Below are 20,229 nucleotides of genomic sequence, written 5' to 3' on the forward strand. Positions count from 1 at the left end.
GAGAAGTGGGACACTGTTAAAGTGCCGGAGATCAATCCAAAAGACTGAGAAATAAATGAGAGGAGACTGCTGAGAAGAACCGTGAAATGATGACAGACTGGATATCAAATACAAAGAAAGATGAAGAGACGGGAAGAGACAGATGGTAAATTCACTGTGAACATACTTGTATCAGTTTGTTCAAATTAATACTCAAGAACAAGACCATTCAAACTCTGGTGGTATCAAATAACCACACTGCTGGGAAGGCCGGTATCTCTCCTCTTCTGAGATTAACTGTACCATAACCTAAAAGATGAGTCTGTTAAAAGGTCTAAATAGTACCAGCATCCTGCAGGCAAACAGTGCCGGTTGATTAACCGCTTAATCTTAAGCTATAACACTCTGGCCATGCAGGTGCTGCTTGTTCACTTCATTTCAGCTTCACACAGTCCCACAAATGTGGGTTTTCTCTCTTCAGTAACTAAAGATGCCACCAAGCGGTTCAGACATGTCTTCAGAAACCCCTGTGTAAAGTCACAGCAGGTGCTACAATCATGTATTACAGCCTGAGGTCGTTTCCTCGTGGGCTTGGTATGGTATGAGCTCCAGACAAAGAGAATGTGGAAAAGTCCATCATGCTTTGCTAAATTCACAGGAAATCGAATGTGATTTCTTTGAACCCGATCCAAATTCATCAAAATGCCGAACATGGTGGGATGACAAGTTTCCACAACTCTGCCCAATTAACAAGCTGCATGCTGGGAGCCCATGTGACCTTTGTTTACAGTTCATATCTGGCATTTAATTATGGGATCTGAACAGAACCGAATATTACAAGTCGGCTTTTCTTTTGGACTCAAGAAAACTTTGTTGAATAATTGCATTTAATTATATATTATATAACACTATTCATCTGTATTTTTCACTGTGCACACAAAGCACACAGTAATTGTGAGAGGGGGAAATAGGGAGGAGGAGGAGGGAGACAGGATGGGGAAAAAAATGACATGGCAATGTGACAACAAGATGAAAATGGTCTGATGGGTGAAGACAGCTGCGAGATGAGAATAGGCGAAATGTCAAAACATGACACGATGACAGACAGATGAGGAGAAAAGAGAGGGGGAGGAGGAGAGCAAAAGAGTGAAATAAATGTTGATGGAAGAAAAAATTAATGGATATTGACGGACGAGGATGAGCAGGAAGGGGAGGAATGGGAAGAGACAGGTGGAGATTTAGCAGGAAAGGTCGATGAGGGTAGAAGACGGAGCTCCTGGAAAAACCCATGTTGCGATGACAGGGCTGGGGGGGGGAGGGGCATTTGGGTGGATTGAGGAGGAAGTGGAACCAAGGGAGAAAGGAGTATGAAGGGGAAGAGTAGCAGAGAGTGTGAGGAGAAATTGTAGTGTAATAACAGAGTGAAGAACGATGGATGGACAGGTGGATTGAGGAGGAGGAGGAGGAGGAGAGGGATGAGAGAGCAGATTAAAAAAAGAGGCAAAAGTGAGAGGGAAAATAATATGATGACAGGGTGAGAAATGATGATTGGATGGATGACGGGTGAGGGAAGCAGCGGGGGAAGACAGAGCGGCTGTGGGAGAAGAGAGGAGTAGAAAAAAACGTCAGAGAAGAAGAGAAAAATTAAAGGCAGAGACATCAGGATGAAGAGGAGGAGGAAGAAAGACAGGCCGGTGCTGGAGACTGAGAGGAACCACAACATGCTGACAGTCAGTCGAAAAACACAAGAGATTGATGAGCAGCAAGGAAATGAGGAGAGAAAAAAAAAAGAGAGAGGAAGGCATGACTCGATGGAAATGAAGTGATAATCTGAAACAGGTAACAGTCACAGGAGGAGAAGAAAGGTCTGCACACTAAAGGCACATAGAGACCTATACTTTAGCTCAGTGGGAAATCTCTGCTGATTGGGGTACTTTGTTACATATTCAGCAAACGGGCAGAGAGGTAAGTTGTTCAGCCTCACACTGATTTGGGCGTCATTAATCCCAGTGGGTGCATCCACCACCAACATTTCTAATACATCTATAAAACCACGCAGTCGTTGCTGCCTTGAATTGTTTGTCTGCTCTTCGCTGCAGTGCACATGAAGCCTTTTGCTGCAGTATGTGCACTGTACTAACATCAGTGTCACACTGGTATCAGCATGGAATGGAAAACTTCTGATATTCCAAACTGACCTTTTCCACCACATTTTGACTTATCATAGCAGAAAAAGCAGAGCTAGCTATTAGCATTAATGATGCTCTGTTTGGTTTAGTAAGTGTCCAACAAACTGTTTTAATATTTGCATGACCAGCTGATGTGGGATTTACGACGACGACGCCCCCCCTCCCCTTATTTCTAAACATTATGTTGAAATGCAGAAAAATACAAATCAATCATTCCAACTTTGAAAACAGGCCATGTCCCCTTTGTTGTCAGTGGCCTCACAGTGTGTTCATGGGTTCCAGCTATTTGCATTCAAAGGCCATTTGGAGACGAGACGTTTCCGTCACCCTCTTCACAGGGAGTCTAACCCCGGTGGAATTCATGGCTTGCTCTGCCTACTAAAGCATCAGGCACTTCATCTGAATTACAGTCTGCGTGGCACAAGAGCAGCATGACCTCGCTTAATTCAATAAAAAAGGGAAAGGCTCAGCCTAACTGAATGTGAAACCACCTCTGCAGTGGAAACACCAGAGACATTCAGCGTCTGTTACCATCACGAGATGCTATTGGGTCAGACAGGCGGGAATCTGGTTTACATCCTCACTTTAGAGTGCCTTAAATCAGCATTATGGCAAAGAGGACGACACTCAGATGAAGAGAAGAGGGAACTGAGAGTGGCTTTGTAAACACACACACATACATACACACACACACACACACACACACACACACACATAACCCAATCTCACAACTTCTTCATCCTGCACACGCCATCACACATAAACAGAATTTTTGGAATCTTTGTCTGCTATCTTGACCTCACAACGATGAATGACCCTTATTCAGAAATGAAAACACACATTCCTTTCTCCATCACACACACACACACACACACACACACACACACACATACACACCCCTGACTGAGTCGAGAAGCACCAGCTGCACCCACCCCACCCTTACTCTTGGGACAGTTGCCTTGGAAACAGCAACCATGCCGACATAATTTGTAAGGGGGTGTGTGTGTGTGTGTCGAGAGGTGCCTCTTGGCCTTGCCCCCCCCCCCCCCCCCCCACACACACACACCTCCAATGTCTTTCACACAAACAGATGAATGATTTGGCCCACGCCGCTCAGCAACACTGGCTAAATCACAGACTTTGGAATAATGGAGTGTTTTTCTAAGACATCAAGGCTATTTAGTTAATGGGAGGGGCCACACACACACACACACACAACACACATACTAATTCATTCATTCACCATCAATCACACACATTTCCAGATATTTCAGGATACAAAGAGCACAATCTGTGCTCCGCAGCCTGGCTTTCTATCAATTCCAACATTCAACAGGATATTACCGCACACACCTGCCAAGACTGAATTAAACCTTTGTACATTCATTACCAAACACGGTCAATGCAGGTCAACCAATTCACGTCACCGTCTACACTAACCTCTGAATGAACACTTTTATAAGTTCCAGTGAAAGTGAGAGTGAAATTGTCAGCAGTCGTCCGTGTCGATTTTTCTGATGATTTCTTCGACCGAGCAGTAATCTGTTCTCCAGCTCTGCAGCCTTTGTAGAAAATCTGAATTAAAATAGATTTTTTTTCTTCCAACTGCCTCTCAGCTCCCAAATGCCTTCAAATTGCATTGAAAGCTGGAAGAACAATCTGATATCACAATAGCCAGTTGTCATGTGGCGCAGAGAGGAGAACATAAGGCAAAGAATATTGAGAAAGATATCAGAAGCCACCTTATAGTGCCGGAAAAGGTGGTTTGAATTAACAATAAATGAATCTATGAAGAGGCTGAGTGATACATGTTTACTTCTCTGTGCAATATTTCTTTAGAACAGATCGTTGTATCCTTCAAACTATCCTGAAGCTTGTCATTTTATTGATTCTGTTTATTGACTTTCATGTTCCTGCCAGTGTACAGATGTCCCTCTTGAAAGCTATTTGTGAAATCGCAAAATGTTGAGTTTTAACTTTCATCACTGTCGTTAGCTTAACTTGAGACTGTTTATAAAAGCTTTTTATGGTGGTAGTAGTTTGGTGGGCACTGGTTACTATGGGGCTCATTTCTAGCTCTGCATTGGAAGCGACATGGTTAAAATGTTGTTTTTTTTAAACACTGGAACCAGCGTGATCTGCAAGCACCAAGTAGCAAACACTTGTCTTTTGTCTAATGTTATCAAAAGTTCTACAGACTACAACTACAAGTTCTTTACTTTGATCATGAGAGCCAATGCCACTTAATTGACCTTATTCAGTCATATAAGAAAAAGATAAAAGATAAGATACAGAAATATAAATAAGTTACTATAATAGTGAAAAGAGACTTTCCTTGTTCTATGAAAGCATCATTCTGTGCACACATGCACAAACTTGCAGCACACACGCGCGCCTGCTGAGTGCAGCCATTCTTATCAGCACCAGGTTGACAGTGGGGTCAACGAGGGTCGTGACCTCTGATCCGAGCCAATTGGCCTCTGACTCCTGTCACTGGGAATCAAAGACGCAAAAGGTTGAGACGCAAAAGAACAGAAACGCTAAGACATAATCCTACCGGTGCGCCCACGCACACACTAAAATATGTGTGTGCCTGAATGGTTCCTTCATAGTGGTGCAAGCTTCTGCCTCTCCATATTTGCGTGTGTGTGTGTGAGTGTGTGTGTGTGCGTGTGTGTCAGTGCTGGATATTTTTATCCATGGTGAACATTAGATTAAAGGCTGCTGGTCATGGGAGCTCTGATGGACGTCGATGTGATTAGAGCAAATGTGTGGCGTGTGATACAGCTAACAACATTCCTGCATTGCACTAGATATACAGACACACAGACACACACACACAGACACACACGACAATGCATCTGTGTGCCCTCCTTCTCATGAACAAACACACCTGCGCACGAGCAAAAAGACTGCAAAAGACTTCATACAGCGTGCAGGTAAATACTCCTGAATGAAAAGAATAAAGCATCTGTGTTGTCCTGATAAAAGTAAAAATTGTTCATAGTGTTTCTTTTAAAATTAGGCTCTGTGTGCATCCTAAAACTTTAATTTACTACTTTTTATATTAAAGCTGCTTTAGGCAACTTTTTTTCACAGGGATACTTGTTAATACGATGTATAAAAGGAAAAAGTCACAGCAAGTTTATCATTGTCTCAGATTAAGCCCAGATGAGGCAAATCATGACTGTTTCAAATCAATGATCGGCACATGATCTCATTCACAACACGAAGTGCAGTGCCAGTAAAGATTTCTGCGTGACCCTGTGTGTCCCTCTCTCTGAGCTCCACCTCAAAGTCTTTTTTTCAGTGATGTCTGAGACGAAAGCTTGCTTGGGCATGACCAATTTTGAGCTTTAGTGTGACTGTCGAGGTGAGGCTGGCAGCCGAGGTGCAAGGACGTCACGGCGTCAGAAACAACAGAGGAAAGCAGTGAGACGGAGCTCTGCTAAGTATCCATTCAAAGTAGGACGTGGCACTGCTTCCCATGCTGGCATCGCACCACATCGGGGCTGAGACGACGACCTGCACACTGCTGGACAGGATGTTTGCTAACTTGGTTAGCACACAGGCAGTGCTGGATTCTTCCACACTTTATGAGCAATAACAAGTTTTAGGAAGGAAACTTTCCCAACTGAGTGCAGGACTTGCAACACATATCAAGTTTAATGAATAGCGCTGTAAGCCCTGCCGGGGTTTGCACTGGCACGGTGAAATATGACATAAGATACAAATGAAAGAAATGATGATGAAAAAATTAAGTCTGTCTTTCAATCGTTATCTCACTCATGGGAGTCCAACTTTGTTATTTTCCTGGTGTTTTACACCGAGTTCTCCTCGTTTTCAGATTCAGTCACACCACTTTTTCGCTGCGTACACACACACGAGCTGAACTTATCATCAATCTATCCAATTATTCCCACACCGCTGACACAGCGTCGTACATGTGAGCGTGTTAGTAAGCTACACATGTGTAGTTTTGTTTCTGTGTAGGTCTTTGTCCGTCTGTTCATCTGCTTGCCAAACCCCAGGGAACTTTAGCTGTCTGGTGCAACGTTCCCAGGGGGAGGACTTTGTTGGCTGCGCCACCAGAGAGGGGGGGGGGGGGGGGGGGTTGAGGATGGGGGCGGGGGCGAGGAAACCGGGGGCACATTTCCTGTGGAAATGGGGTTATCACTTCACCAATTACTGGTGCAATTACAGCGGGGGGCCTGCAGAAGCCTGGGAACAAAGCCTATAGGCACACAGATGGGCACTCATGTGGAGACATGCACAAGTATGTGCACACACACACACACACACAAAATTATTTCTAACACATGTCCACATACATACAGCAGTTATAAAATTCTGTCTTACGCCAAGATCACACTACATTTATGTCCCAGGTGTCAGATCAGGTGTCTCATGGCTTGCAGTCTCTCGCAACTTTCATAATGTGCAAAGATGATCAGGCAAGAGAGACCCAGTAATGTAAAAAGCAAAAACTCTGACATGCCTCTCTGTCCGTTGTGAGGTGTCATAGATGCAGAATCAGTTGTCTTCCACAATGACACACGACACTGGATTAAATGACAACATGTCATGCCCAATGCTGAGGCCCCAAGTCTTCCGATCGGACCAGCATCAAGCTAACATCTTGTACTCTGTCAGAATCATCCGCTAATCCCTTTGGGTATCATGTTCTATATGCTGGGAAGCATTGTTCTATGGTTATGTATGTGTTACTACGGTAATGTAAATCAATTATTAATCATTCACATGCACACAAACTAACTATCTATTTGCTGCTTCTTCCTGTTCCATATGGACTCAAATCTTTTCAAATATTCAAACATATGTGCCCACACACACACATACACACACACACACACACACACACACACACACAGAGAGAGAAACATTATAGCCAAACACAGACGCAGTGCGTCTGGACTGTGTCAACGACAGACCAGACCGGCGTGGACAGCTTGACCTTTGACCTCAGTGCTTATGATTATTCATCATCATCAGACTGCTCGGCCTGGGTCGCCATTCTGCCGCACACACACTTCAGTCAAGAGTCGATTCACTGTTTGTTTTTTTATCTTTTTTTCCTTATTTATCTGAGAAAAGGTTCACTGAGAACTCTCATTGTTGTCTCTGCTTCTCACTCGCACAGCTACAACCGGTCTCGTGTGGGAGGCGCCCGATGCAGAACAACGCTGGTCGTTAAATGCTCATGCTGATATTCCGACGTGAACACAACATATATTCCTAATCCTAATGGAAAAGACGAAGAGAAACGGCTGCAGGTGATCCCAGTCAGCGTCTTGTCTCTTACCAGCAGACATGAAGCTAATCTTCCTCTAACCGTCATCAAGTAGAGTGGAGTGTTTTCATCTATACACATAATGCTCCTTAGGTAATGTCCGCACCCATCAGAGTTAAAAATCACTGCAGTCTCTAAATTGTCTGTGGCTGCTATCTCTTGGCTCAACAATCAAAGCATGTCAGATATTCGGTATGCTTCGTGGACATTTGCTTTGGCAAATGGGCAATAATATTAATATCTCTACATCTTTAAAATGGGTGCCCATAAAAAAAAGACGTCGTCTTGTGAAGGTTATGGATACTGATAATGTCGACAGCTCGGAGGGTCAAATTTCTGACAATTCCCTACTTTAAAGCTCGGCCAGACGATGAAAAGCACTATCTGTCGCTGCACATCCTCTCTACTTTCTGATAAGTCCTGGTTCTATTTAAACAGGAAAAGGAAGTCTGACTTCAAACCTTTTGTGGCGCTTGTCTGATGTTTCCATCACTGGCAAAACAGACAGAAACCACAAGAATTTGATTCACAATTCTTGTGGTTCCTTTTTTTGTGTACGCAGCCATGGGAATGTTGGATCGCTCACACCAAGGGGTTAAAGATCAGATGTTTTGTGACTGTGTGCATGTAGCACTAAACTGAGGCTCGACCGGAGTCTGAAAGTTGCCGTTATCTGATACTGAATCGATCAAAGTCATTGCAGAAAAAGTGACAGCTTGAAATTTCCTTCGGGAATGAACCTCTGAGTATCCGCTGTGTGTCTGCCCCCCCCTTTCATATCCTGCATCTCCAGCCTGCTCTAATCTACAGCTAATGAGGTAAACTGCTGGTTAGAGTTGGTCTCAGCACTATTGATCCCCTCTACTTCTGGCTTCAAGCTGGCCATCAAGCCAACTGTGTCATTGTGGATTAAATGTCAGCTAAAGTGAAAGGAATGCAGTGAGAAATATACACAAAGCTGAGAAGACAGACAACCCAAGACGTCCACAACAGGGCGACTAAAACTTTCTCCAGCTAATATAACTTAAATTATATATTTATTTTGCCTTAGCTCATAAAACAGTACGCAGCAAATGAGTTATAGGAGTAAAAGCAGTTCTCGTGTGTCTTGACTGTTATATGGGAAAGAAATGCTGACGCACAGTAAGAGCCCCAGAGGAGAGGTGAGAAACTCAGCTCCAGATTATTGACAACAGGGCAGATTGGAGCAAATTAATACTTAAGGGAAATAGAAGAAATGTGAAGCTTGTGGTTTTATTGCTTGATTACAGGGTTCAGACTAAAGATAGCCTCTGATATTAACACCAGAAACCTCTCAAGGGGAAATTTACAGTCCACTGTTGTCAGGCACTGTTGTTGCCAAAACAAGAGTGTAATTAGACTCCTTTCACCGTCTCTGTCCAGAGGAGAAACCCCTCAAGCTCCAAGCCCCTGAATCAGGGTTTTTCATGTCTTGATGAGGGCCTAAAGTTTGGTTGCAAGAAGATTTTATCCGGCCCTCCAGATATTCTGGGAAATTAATTTCAAACAGCAAAGGAGGCTAAAGTATTTTCAAGCACCTTGATTACAGCTTCATATTTTAGCCAGATTAGTATTCAAACAAGCTGCTGAATAAAGTCTTCAAGAGAAGACGTCTGCCTCACTTGAGTGTTTTCTAAAGTGTGGGATGAGCAAGCAGCAACCATTTGACTTCAGGAGTGACAAGCAATGCTGGCGCCACCATTGGGGACTTCCCTCCATTAAAATTAATAATAGAGAATAGAGCCTGATTCTGTGCCAGATAACCGTCCCAGTGAAATCCACATCTCAGCAACATCCCCAGCCCTGAGCCTGGAAAGCACTGGCCTAGATAGAAACAGATCTGAAAGAATAAATGAATAATCAAATATCTCTTGATTTTTAATACCTCTCTGAAGGCGTGATGAGGCTTTATTAGTGCATAGTGCGAAGAGAAAGGTACGGTTGGGGAAAGCGGATGAAGATGTACAACATACACCGAGAACCAGGTCTCACCTCTCAACTTGCAACCTTAACACTACAAAGGGGAGGTTTGTATTTTCCTGGGGAAAGAAAACCAGGCCAGAGGCATTTGTCTTTCTTGTTTCTCTCAGCTGGATCTTCAAAAACACACTACGACATATCTCAAGGTTGAGGAGTTTTGTGGTAAAGTTTAGCTAGCAAGCCAGGAGAGTAATAACGTCGTTAAAGTCAAAGGAATTCCACACCGAGCCGAAGAGTGAGTGGGAAGAGAAGGAAAGACTTTCAACAGACAATTTACAAGCAATGAGACATTAAGATCAGGTTGGTATTTTTGGACGTAGGCTTTTACAATTTCATTGAAACAACTGAAATGTTGTGTCTAAATACAACAAGCGAATACATACTCAATCCCCTTCACAGTAACGGTGGCCAAATCAGCTGCTTGTTTGTCTCACAGACCACACAGATACACAACATGCTTCTACAACAGACAAGTCGTCTGGGTTTGGTATGAAAGCAGCTATTTATGGCTCCCCTAAACAGTTTTGTTGCTTGGGGATGACTAGGCAACAGGCTTTATCCTTCATAAAGTCACAACATACAGATAGAAAGTATTTATATTCAAACTGTATTTGTGTAACACATCTTTTTACTCCGAGGACATCTAAATTTACAAACATGCACATGAGCAAACATGCATCTGGACACTGACGAACTAATCTTACGTTTGGTAAAACCAAGCAATTTGCATGCTAATAGCATGAAATTGAAAAGGCTTCATTTGCATTTACATTAATAGTTGGGCATTTCTCCAGAAAGACACTGGGGGGGGGGGACAGCAGGATAAGTTGAAGCCTGAATCACAACCATCACAAGTAATCAGCGGTGTGGAGGTCAACAGTCAAAGCCAATGTCTCCCACTCACAGCAAAGAAACTCATATGATACAATCTGAATATTCTCCAGTGACTGATTAAAGTTGAATGTCTTTGGCAAGCCGATTCACTAAGTGAATGCTGAATGAATAAAACATGTCTTTCTCCATGTGGGGAGAATAGGCTCACATTGACTTAATAAAGCATCCAGACCTCCTCTGAGGCAGTTAGAGGAGCTTTATTCTGTGATTGTGACGATGAATCTTTATATTCCCATGTGACAGTTATGAGTTTGAAAGTAGCTGAAGGCTGAACTGTGACAGCAGTTTAAGTGTCTGTGTGCACGTGTCTCTGTATGCAAGTAAGTATAAGACCTCCATGAATGTGTTTGTGTGCATGTTTACCTACTTGCATTTCTGTGTCCGTGTGTAGACAAAACCATATCAATTGTTTTTCTTGCTTTAATGTGATTGTGTTTGTTCAGGTAGAGTACTGTGTGTGTGTGTGCGTGTGTGTGTGTGGTACAGAGATGGTATCTCTAACCATCCATCATGAAGAAAATCCCACTACCATCAACTTAATGACTGGGATAATGGATTTAGTGCAATCAAGTGTGTGTGTGTGTGTGTGTGTGTGTGTGTGTGTGTGTGTGTGTGTTAGCCCACTCTTGCATATGGACAACATGAAGTTTGAGTGAATAACTGGGATAATTTGGTGATTAAGAGAGAGATGGAGGTAATCCGGCATTTAAGTATTTAAAGCTGCTTTTTTTCAAACGCATGAAGTTGGCCGATCAGTCAGTGTGATTACACTTCACCAATCAGAAGAAATCTCTCAGACAGTGAAAGGACCTCTCTCTCTCTCTGTGTGTCAGACTAACAGCTCTGAATGTCTGGTTCTGAGATCAGTAGCATCTCCTTTATAACCCCTGTCCAGCCTTAAACTCACAATAGCTAAAAGGAGAAACCCTTTGACTTGTCAGAACCATGAATGAACTGTACTTAATATGAAATGTGAAGAAATCAGGGACGTTAACAGTTAACAGATTAACCGTTAATCGACAATAAGAATCATCCTGACAGAGTAAGCCAGGCAGACACAGTGACAAACCCTGCAGCTAGACTAATTGATGGTGGAGACTTACTGGGAAAGTGGCTGCATGTGTCTCCAAAAAAACAATGCACACAACATCGTGGCTGCTAACTCTCCCGGGCGGGTGAACCGTTTACTGTGGATTGTGGGTTTGCGCCCCATCCGGGGTGATTGACAGCAGCGTGCTGGGCCCTTAACCCAGAGGTCAATGGATCAAAACCCATCCTCTGCTATCTGTGCTTTAGGGAGGTTCAAAAGACTTTATCCTCAGTTTTACTGGCGACGATAACGCCGCAGGAAACAAAGGGGTGCTTGTATCACAGAGGAGGACAGAGGGAGAAATCCTTCTGAGACGCGACTAGAAGCAGGTCATTCATTTTGTAAGCGAGAGAAAAATAAAAACTGCATTTCATGGAGGAATCTTCCAGCCTGCTCCACTGGTCAAAATGTCGGTAAAGTCTGAGTCCATGGATGTCGGGGTTGACCCTGAATGACTAGAGATCTGCAGTGGAGTTTCATTTGTAAAAGTGAATCTGTTTGGATCATCATCAGCAACACTGACATACACGACGCAACACCCCGAGGCAACCAGCTGTGGTACCATCTTGATACAAATCTGAAAGGTCACGACTGTAATCATAAAACCATCCTCTCCTAACAGTGTTTTAATGTCTGTTTCTGGCCCCAAGTCTTTACTCCCCTTCCAATGTGTAGTAATGGGATGTAAAGAGGGCCATTTTGCTCTCCAAAATAAACAATAGATTCCGACACATCATTGCATGTCAATCCACACTGTCGATGTCAGTAAACAGTCAGTGGTGCAGACAAAGACCTCTGAGCACTAGAGCATTGTTGTTTCACTACCTCACCGCTCTGCTTTGCTTCGTCATATGTTTTCCCTGCTGTCTATGTTCATGTCTGGGTCAAGAGTGGTGCTACAGAAAAGTAGAAGTAACCCGAAGGTTCCCTTTTCTGTGCGTTGCATCCTAGACATTACCACAATCTAGAAAAGATACAAAGCAAATATAGTCTGCTTGCTGACATCTTACAAAGAGAGTATATTGTATGTACACAGTTTTGTATTTTTGAGTGAATGCAGTTCGTACTTCAAGCAGCTTCAGTCTAACATGTCAAGGTTGCTTGAATAGTGTACCGCTGCTGGCAGGTGAAGCCTGCTTTACTGAGTTGAAGAGGTTTCTCAGCCAGTAGAGGAAATTAAAATGTGACAATCAGCTAAATTGTTTTTGCTCAAATGATTTTGAGTGCACTGCAGAGTTTTCCTCCAACGTCATGCATTACACAACGGTCACACTCCTTTACAGAATGTTTGCTGGAGAGGGAAACAGCACTAATACAGTTTTTTGCCAGATTAACATGTTTGTTTGCGAAATAACCGGCCATTTCTTTTATTCTATATTTCATATAATTTGTCTTACTTTGTATATTTCATGTGTAGTATCAGGTTTATTGATTTACTGATCTCTAACTGCACATAATCCATTAGTAGATTGTTTTACTTCTTTTATCATCTTCTGTAGCTGTTCTCTCCTTGTATTACGGTTTCTCACTTTACTCCATGATAAATTTGCTTTTGTAAAAGATTTTACAGTGGTGGTCTGCTATGACTTCAACAGATGAAGGAAAATCCAAATGTTCAGTATCTCTAAACTGCCAAACAACATCAGTCGTCAAAGTGTTTAAGTGAGGCTCAAATCCTTCTCTAATTGCAGCGATTCCCTGACAAAAAAAAATCTCCTCCCTCTGTCTGAGAAAACCCTCCGTGGTGATGGGAAGGGAAATGACCACAGCATGGAGCTCCCACAGAGAGAGACAAAGAGCACACACACTCAACACACACACACACACACACACACACACACACAGGCATAATGGTGAAAGTCCCACTCCCTACACACATCACATATTTCTTTTTGTTCTGAACAAAGATGAACATACTGGCCACTGTAGCTATAAAAGCACACACAGTCCAAACAACAACCATCTCTTGTTCAAAGTCATGAGCAGAAACACAACAGACCCACCAAGACTGAGGTGGACAGAGATCCTGCAACTAAAACAGCTCTATTTCAGCACACACACACACACACACACACACACACTCAAGCTCATATCCTCAAAGTGACTACGACGAGTGATAACGACACACATGCATCAACACACACACACACATTCTCAAGGACATACAGACACATAGTTCATGCATGCTCACAAAGACACACACACACACACACACACCCACACACAAAGCAGCTACTTCAGCAGCTCTTCACATTTCCACATTCAGCTTTCATTAGAGCTAAATTCCCACCTGGGAGAATCCAACAAGGTTTCCCATTCCCCCTCCCTCTCTGTACTTTCTAGGTCACGATTGGTCGACTTCAGCCTTATCACATCTACTTCACAGACCCTTTGTGTTTTGGCTTATGTAAGAATGTGTAATCAGTCGGTTTCTAATGGCATGGTGTCTCTAGTAAACATGAGCTTATCTGACCGTGACTAAAGGCCTGGATACCTCAGAGAAGTTCTGGATTTGAAGGTAATTCCCTGTGAATATGGCCGAGAGGGAAAAAGATCAGACCACAAATCTCGTTTCAATTATAACATGCAGATTTTTGCTTTGTCATTACTTTTGACCGTCACATTTGTTACACCCAAACAACAAAACACCCAACATGGCTCAACATGTTAAGCCCTATCTTGTTTGGAGGAGGACACTGATGCATCAAATGGATCCTTCTATTCTCCAGTGATTCAAACCCCACCGCTGCCTCCACAAGGTTAACAAGCGAGAGACTGCGCTCCTGGTCAACACTGGCGCGTTGACGCAGCATTACAACATTGTTAATGCAACGTGCGGCACAGCGACAACTAACAAGTGCATGAAGAAGAAGACTGAGAAACGGAGAAAAAGGAGGTATTTGATAAATAGCTGAAATTACGCATTTAGTAACAATAAATGATGGCCTTTCCTTTCCCATTTTTATAGAAGTCCTGTTGTGTCTTTCCAGAAACCTTTGCATGGATCTCGCTGTGGTGGACGGATCGGCCTGGGGCCAAGAAATAATTAATTTGGTGGGGATCTGGGACTCAAGCCATCAGATAATTATGTCTTTGTTAGCCATAACTGAGACGAACAGACATGGACACTTGATTTCACATTCTGGGGGGGGACTTCGTCCTGTCACGAATAACAGGGATGATGAGTCTTTTGGGTGTGAAGCTTAATTGTTGAATTAAAAAGAAATGTGGAAATTTGGGAGAGAAAACACAAGTGGATGGTAAAACTATACTCCAAACTGTCCTTTGCAAACATCTACTACGGATTAAACAGACTTCGCCGTTCACCTTTGACCCACTCTACTTTCTGTAACAGTGTTCGCACACAGTTTTCCAGTGTATTCAGAGAATATCAGCAACTTTTCACTTCACCTTTACGTACAAATAAAGTGGCAAAGACACAGTATTAACTTTACAACCATCGGACTTTGTTGTAGCGATGTCAAACATGTGAAAATCATACTGAATATGTAATTTAGGGAACTTTCTAACATCACAAGTGTGATGGAGAGGCAAAATAAGCACTTAAATGATGTCACTTTTGAAGAGAACTCATGGTGAGAGGAGAAATGGAGGTTGGGCGGGGGCTAAAAACAAGGCTGTCACAGCCAAGTTTGAGGAAGATGAGGTGATTACAGAGATGGAGGAAGTGAGACAGTGGGGGGGAAAGGAACAAAACGGGGAGAGGGACGAGGTATAATTTGTGCTCCACATATCGCATAACAGTGCATGGGCAGTGACAGAACAGGAATGAAAGAAAAGTGAAAAACGAGAAGAGCTGCGTGATTCCCGTCACCTGCATGAGTGTGTGTCTGTGTGTCTGTGTGTGTTTGTGTGTGTGTGGAGAATGACAGCACAACAGATGTATGAGACAGTAAGAGCAAAGAAAGACCACTCAAAACAAAAAGCCTCTTACCGGAGTGTGTGAACTGCAGTCTTGGTTGAGATGCTCTCCATGCCCCCGTTAAGGTAGCCCCAAGGTGGGCGAGCAGGACCGCAGTCACCGGCCAATACATCCTCCTCACACACACAAAAACAGTCCAAGCCCAATCGTACACAATTCAGGCAACTACAGTAACAGGTGCCCGATGCAGTGTTGGTCAAAATCTCAGTGTTGCATTCAGGTGAAGTGCTGAATCCCAACACACACTCTCACACACACACGCACACACACACACACACACACACAGGTACACCCACACACTCTTAGTCCAAAGTGCTGCACCGGTAAGAAGCAAAAGTCCGAGTTGCAAAGATACTGAATCCAAACAGTCTTGTGTCTTGAGTCAGGCTTCAATAAGTCCCGATCTGGAAAGAAATTCACTTCTCCTAACACCAGCACTCACACACTTTACCATCCATGTGTTTGTGTGTGTGTGTGTGTGTGTGTGTGTGCATGTGTGTGTGTTTGTGCTTCAGAGATGGACGGGAAAATGTATTCCAAGAAAAAGTAAGTCGTCTCTCCGCTGCCTCCTCGCAGCTTGACAGCTCTCTTCTGTTCTATCTCTCGTCCCAGCTCCTCTCTGCATGTGACTGCTCTCTCTCGCTCTCTCTCTCTCTCACTCTCTCTCTTACTCTCTCTCTCTCTTACTCTCTCTCTCTCACTCTCTCTCTTACTCTCTCTCTTACTCTCTCTCTTACTCTCTCTTTCTCTCTCTCTCTCTCTCTCTCTCTCTCTCTCTTACGCTCTCTCTCTCTCTCTCTTACGCTCTCTCTCTCTCTCTGGAAGGCGGAGGGAGCAAAATCCCAGATCATTGTGGCCACCCTGCACACACACACACACACGGATGCAGGCACGCACGCCTATTCATTCCTCTGGGAAAACCTAGTTAAAGTGGAAATGAGAGAGACAAATCAGCTTTCATCTTTATTCCCATTTTTCTTTCTCTCACTTTCTCAGTCCCTCACTTCCTCTCTTTCACTCCTTTTCCCTTTGCACCTACTCGCTCACTTACTCTTTTTCTTCCCCCTACATTCTTTCATTACAATGTATAACACGTATAACACCAGTGATCTCCGAGCTTTACAGAAGACACACAAACAACGAAATAAACAAAGTGAATTTCAGCAATGTTTGATTTGTTGGGAAGAATAACAATGAGAGAAAAGTAAACAAACAAATGTAAAGAAAGCCAGGGAGATTTATAATTAGGGCTCAAGCCATGAAGTGCATTACAAGTAATGTGTGAGATCATAAAAAATCAATTCCAAAACAAATCTTCTCCTTCACTTCTTCAGTGCCTCGGCCTCTTTCCTCTTTCTCGTTATTTTCCCGGCTTCCACTCTCAACCCAAATGCAATCATTAGAGCTTGTGCCTTGGTTCTTGCTGTGTTATTTTCATTAGATAGCTGCTCGCTGGGGTACGGCAGCGCAGGCTGGATCTTTCACCAGCTTCAGGTTCAATAACAGGCTAACCGAAACAATTTATTCATTCTCTGGGATAAATAATGAATTTAGGTTGCGGCAAACTAACAAGTATACACTCTCTCCAAGGATTTCTGATTCCTAAATGATTCACGCTCCAGACTTGTTTGCTGTTGTACATCGTATATAATGAGGAGAGATTTTTTTTCTTTTTCAAGTTTCACGCAGCAGTTTAATTATATCATTAGAAGTTCTGTAACCTGGTGTGTACACATCCTCACGCAGCTTTTAATTGGATGAGGGCAAATCTGATCAAACCGCTTGTTCGTGAAGTTATCCAATTATTTAACAGAAGAAGAAGAAGAAGAAGAAGTTGCCTCTTGTGTTATACAGACTGACTCCAGTGATGGCACTGTGCCCTGCTGGAGGGGCCCTGAGCCAGATGCTAACGAAGATTAACAGTAAATGTTTCTGTCGCTCATATAATCGGACAAAGTGATGCTCTGCAGCTCAACACAACTGCATCATTCCCTAAATCCCTACGGACAAAATGAACAACACATCCATATATATTATCATCATCATTAGTAGTAATAACATTGTTTTTTACTGCTTACCTCTCATGGAGGGGGTGTTTCTATTGTGGCCATCATCTTGATCTCAGGATTGACTGTCAATCAAATGGTGCAGACAGTACTGTGACATTGTTCACTTTTATTTTCAGTTGATGACATCCCTGTATGTGACAAGAAGACAAACAGGGAACATACAATTGTGTTTATTCAATTGGTGTTAATGCAGTTAGAAAAATGGACATTTAAGGTATTCTGATGCAGATTACTCTGAGACGTTACTCTGAGGATGTGCTGCCCTTTCCCGTCAAAGATCCACAAAATACAGTGTGAGAGACTGAGAAATGTTCAAATTATTTAATGTTCAAGTTTGCCTTTCTGTTGAAATTCCACAAATTTGAAAAACTGGGCTAGTAAAGTCCAAAGGTTAAAAAGTGTTAAGTTTAAGTTTGACATTTCGCAATAACACTACTGCAATAGCTAAACAGGAAACTGTGGACGCACCGGTCATCACTTGAACACGTGAGTGAAGGAGTCACAATCCACTGACTCTTGCTCCATGTTTTATAGTCTCATGGTTTCTAGCAACAAGAGACTTCAGTAGTGGATCTCATACAGCTCGCCTTAAGGCCTGTCAGCCATTTAGAGCCAAACAGAAAGAGAACTAGAAGCAGATCATTCTCTGTGGCGGTCGGATCTATGGGCAACAAAACAAAAGGGGGCTCCTGTTGCTGAAGTCGCCAGTGCATCACATCTGAGGAGAACAGATTGAAAAGACTCGTAATGGTCACTTTCACCTTCCTCACTTTAAGCTCCCCGACATGAAACAGACTCACGAGGACCTCCTAAACTCTCGGGTCATGGATACGGGACAATTACAAGCTCTTCATCAATCTGACCTGATCAGTGAGTGTGTTAATCACAACGAATGGCCTCCCAGCTAAACAAAAAGCTTCTGATTTCTCTCTGACAAGGGACGTCAATTAGTGCATTAGCGAATGAGCTCTGGATCATTACTGGCCTCAGATCTCACCGCTGCCATCCTCCACAAATCACATAGACACTCTCACACACAAACACACACACACACGTCCATTAACTCATGCGCATTCCCTGTGTTTCGTGGGTTGAGTGAGAATGCATCATTTTAATGAGATCTCATTGTCATCGTGTTGTTCTGTATGCTTACTTTCATGAGGTTTGCGCCCCCTTTTCAGGCTGATATGAACCCTAATGTCATTAATTCACAGTGTATATGATAGTCGTGGTTGGTGTAAGTGGTAAGAAGACAAAAAAAAGGATCAACTCAGCTGTTTTTAGAAACATACTGTAAGTGAGGGTGCTTTAAGACGGTTTTATATTACAGGGGCCCATTACAGTGGGGTTCATAGGTGATTTTAGCTTGAACCCCTCTCCCAACTTGGTCACTTAAAATATCAAATAAATACATTAAACGGGTCTTTTTTTATTATTAGAGATGAGAGTGAAAGCAACTTGTTGTCTTCTTTTACGGACAGCAATGAAGAAACAGGTGAAGTGATGTTAAAGTTAGTATTATTTGTTCTAAACCAGTTTTACCCTGTTTAATAAAGATCCCATCTAACTGACACAACAGTTACAGCACACATATGACAGTTATTTAAAAGAAAATATGAAATAGTCATTCTTGGGGTTAGGTGGTGGGTCTCGGCGAGGCTAATACTGTAAGCTAGTAACAGGTGTGTCTAAGTGTCCTTTGTATTTAAGATATTTTTGAATGTTATAGTAAAACAAACAAATGCACAATGAGATTAAATAAGATTACCAAGTTTAAATCTAACATAAAAAAGTTTAAAACCTTACCCAAATATGTCTATGGATCGTGGTCTCTGACTGAATAAACGGTACGGTAATAACTCACCTCACACAGGTGGGACTGTGCTGCCATCTTACGGGATAATTGGGATCTCGCGTTTCGGAGACACTGAATTCCCGCGAGAATCTCGGGGAGAGTGAACTTCTAACGAGACTTGGTTTGTCATCTTTTTTTTTTGAGTATTTCTGCACGCCCAAAGTGAACCAAACATGTACCAACAACGAACCTGTCAAACTAAAACTGTTGCAGCGTCCCAGAGGAGGAGAAGCAACTGTTATATATCTGCACAAGAGATGTAATAACAGCGTTATATCACTAGAGGCCAGTGTGTGACTGGGTCAATTCAGTATACTGTGAGAGAGGACACATGTATTAAATATGGTTCAGACAATACATGTGTATTTTTAAATGTCTTTAACATAGTCTGATTCAGACTATGTTAAAGACATTTAAAACTAAGCTTACAGAAAATAAATAGCTCTTGAATGTGTACATGCCTTTAGGTGGTCTTGAGATCCTGCAGGCATTATTTTTTACTATTTTTCTGGAGACAAAAAAAACCGTGAGGGAAATATTGAACTAAATCTAAATGCGGATGTTCAGCCTAATACATTCTTCACACGACCGTCTTCTGGCTCCCTATCTGCTGTGAATCGCACAGACCAAAACTAAGTTTTAAGAGAGATGCTGGTGAGAAAGACATTTAGAGGGTCTAATTTTCCAAACAATTCTATATAATGTATGATATTCTTGCCCACATTTGTAACATTACATATTAAATTCCAGCACACTTGCACAAAGATGAATTTCCATGTTGTTCTTATTACAATTATACCATAGATAAGTGGGCTTCACTTAGTTATTATGTAGGTAGTATTCCCACAGTTTTAGTAGTAGTCAATTATACTGTATGCCTTTGCTGTGATATCTGATT

At 42.6% G+C, this 20,229-nt stretch overlaps 1 protein-coding gene across 1 annotated transcript in view; it reads right to left on the reverse strand.

Moving 5' to 3' along the window:
• LOC116395168 (semaphorin-3ab-like) overlaps positions 1 to 16,033 on the reverse strand; it is a 28,581-nt gene extending 12,548 nt beyond the window's left edge. Inside the window, exon 1 of the mRNA XM_031868797.1 lies at positions 15,420 to 16,033. Within this exon, the coding sequence (XP_031724657.1) occupies positions 15,420 to 15,519 (100 nt within the window). The 5' untranslated portion in view covers positions 15,520 to 16,033. The remainder of the gene's footprint in view (positions 1 to 15,419) is intronic.
• Positions 16,034 to 20,229: the final 4,196 nt, after the last annotated feature.

Source organism: Anarrhichthys ocellatus, unplaced genomic scaffold (assembly GCF_004355925.1).
Source record: "Anarrhichthys ocellatus isolate YVR2014 unplaced genomic scaffold, GSC_Weel_1.0 scaffold44, whole genome shotgun sequence".
Taxonomy (NCBI): domain Eukaryota; kingdom Metazoa; phylum Chordata; class Actinopteri; order Perciformes; family Anarhichadidae; genus Anarrhichthys; species Anarrhichthys ocellatus.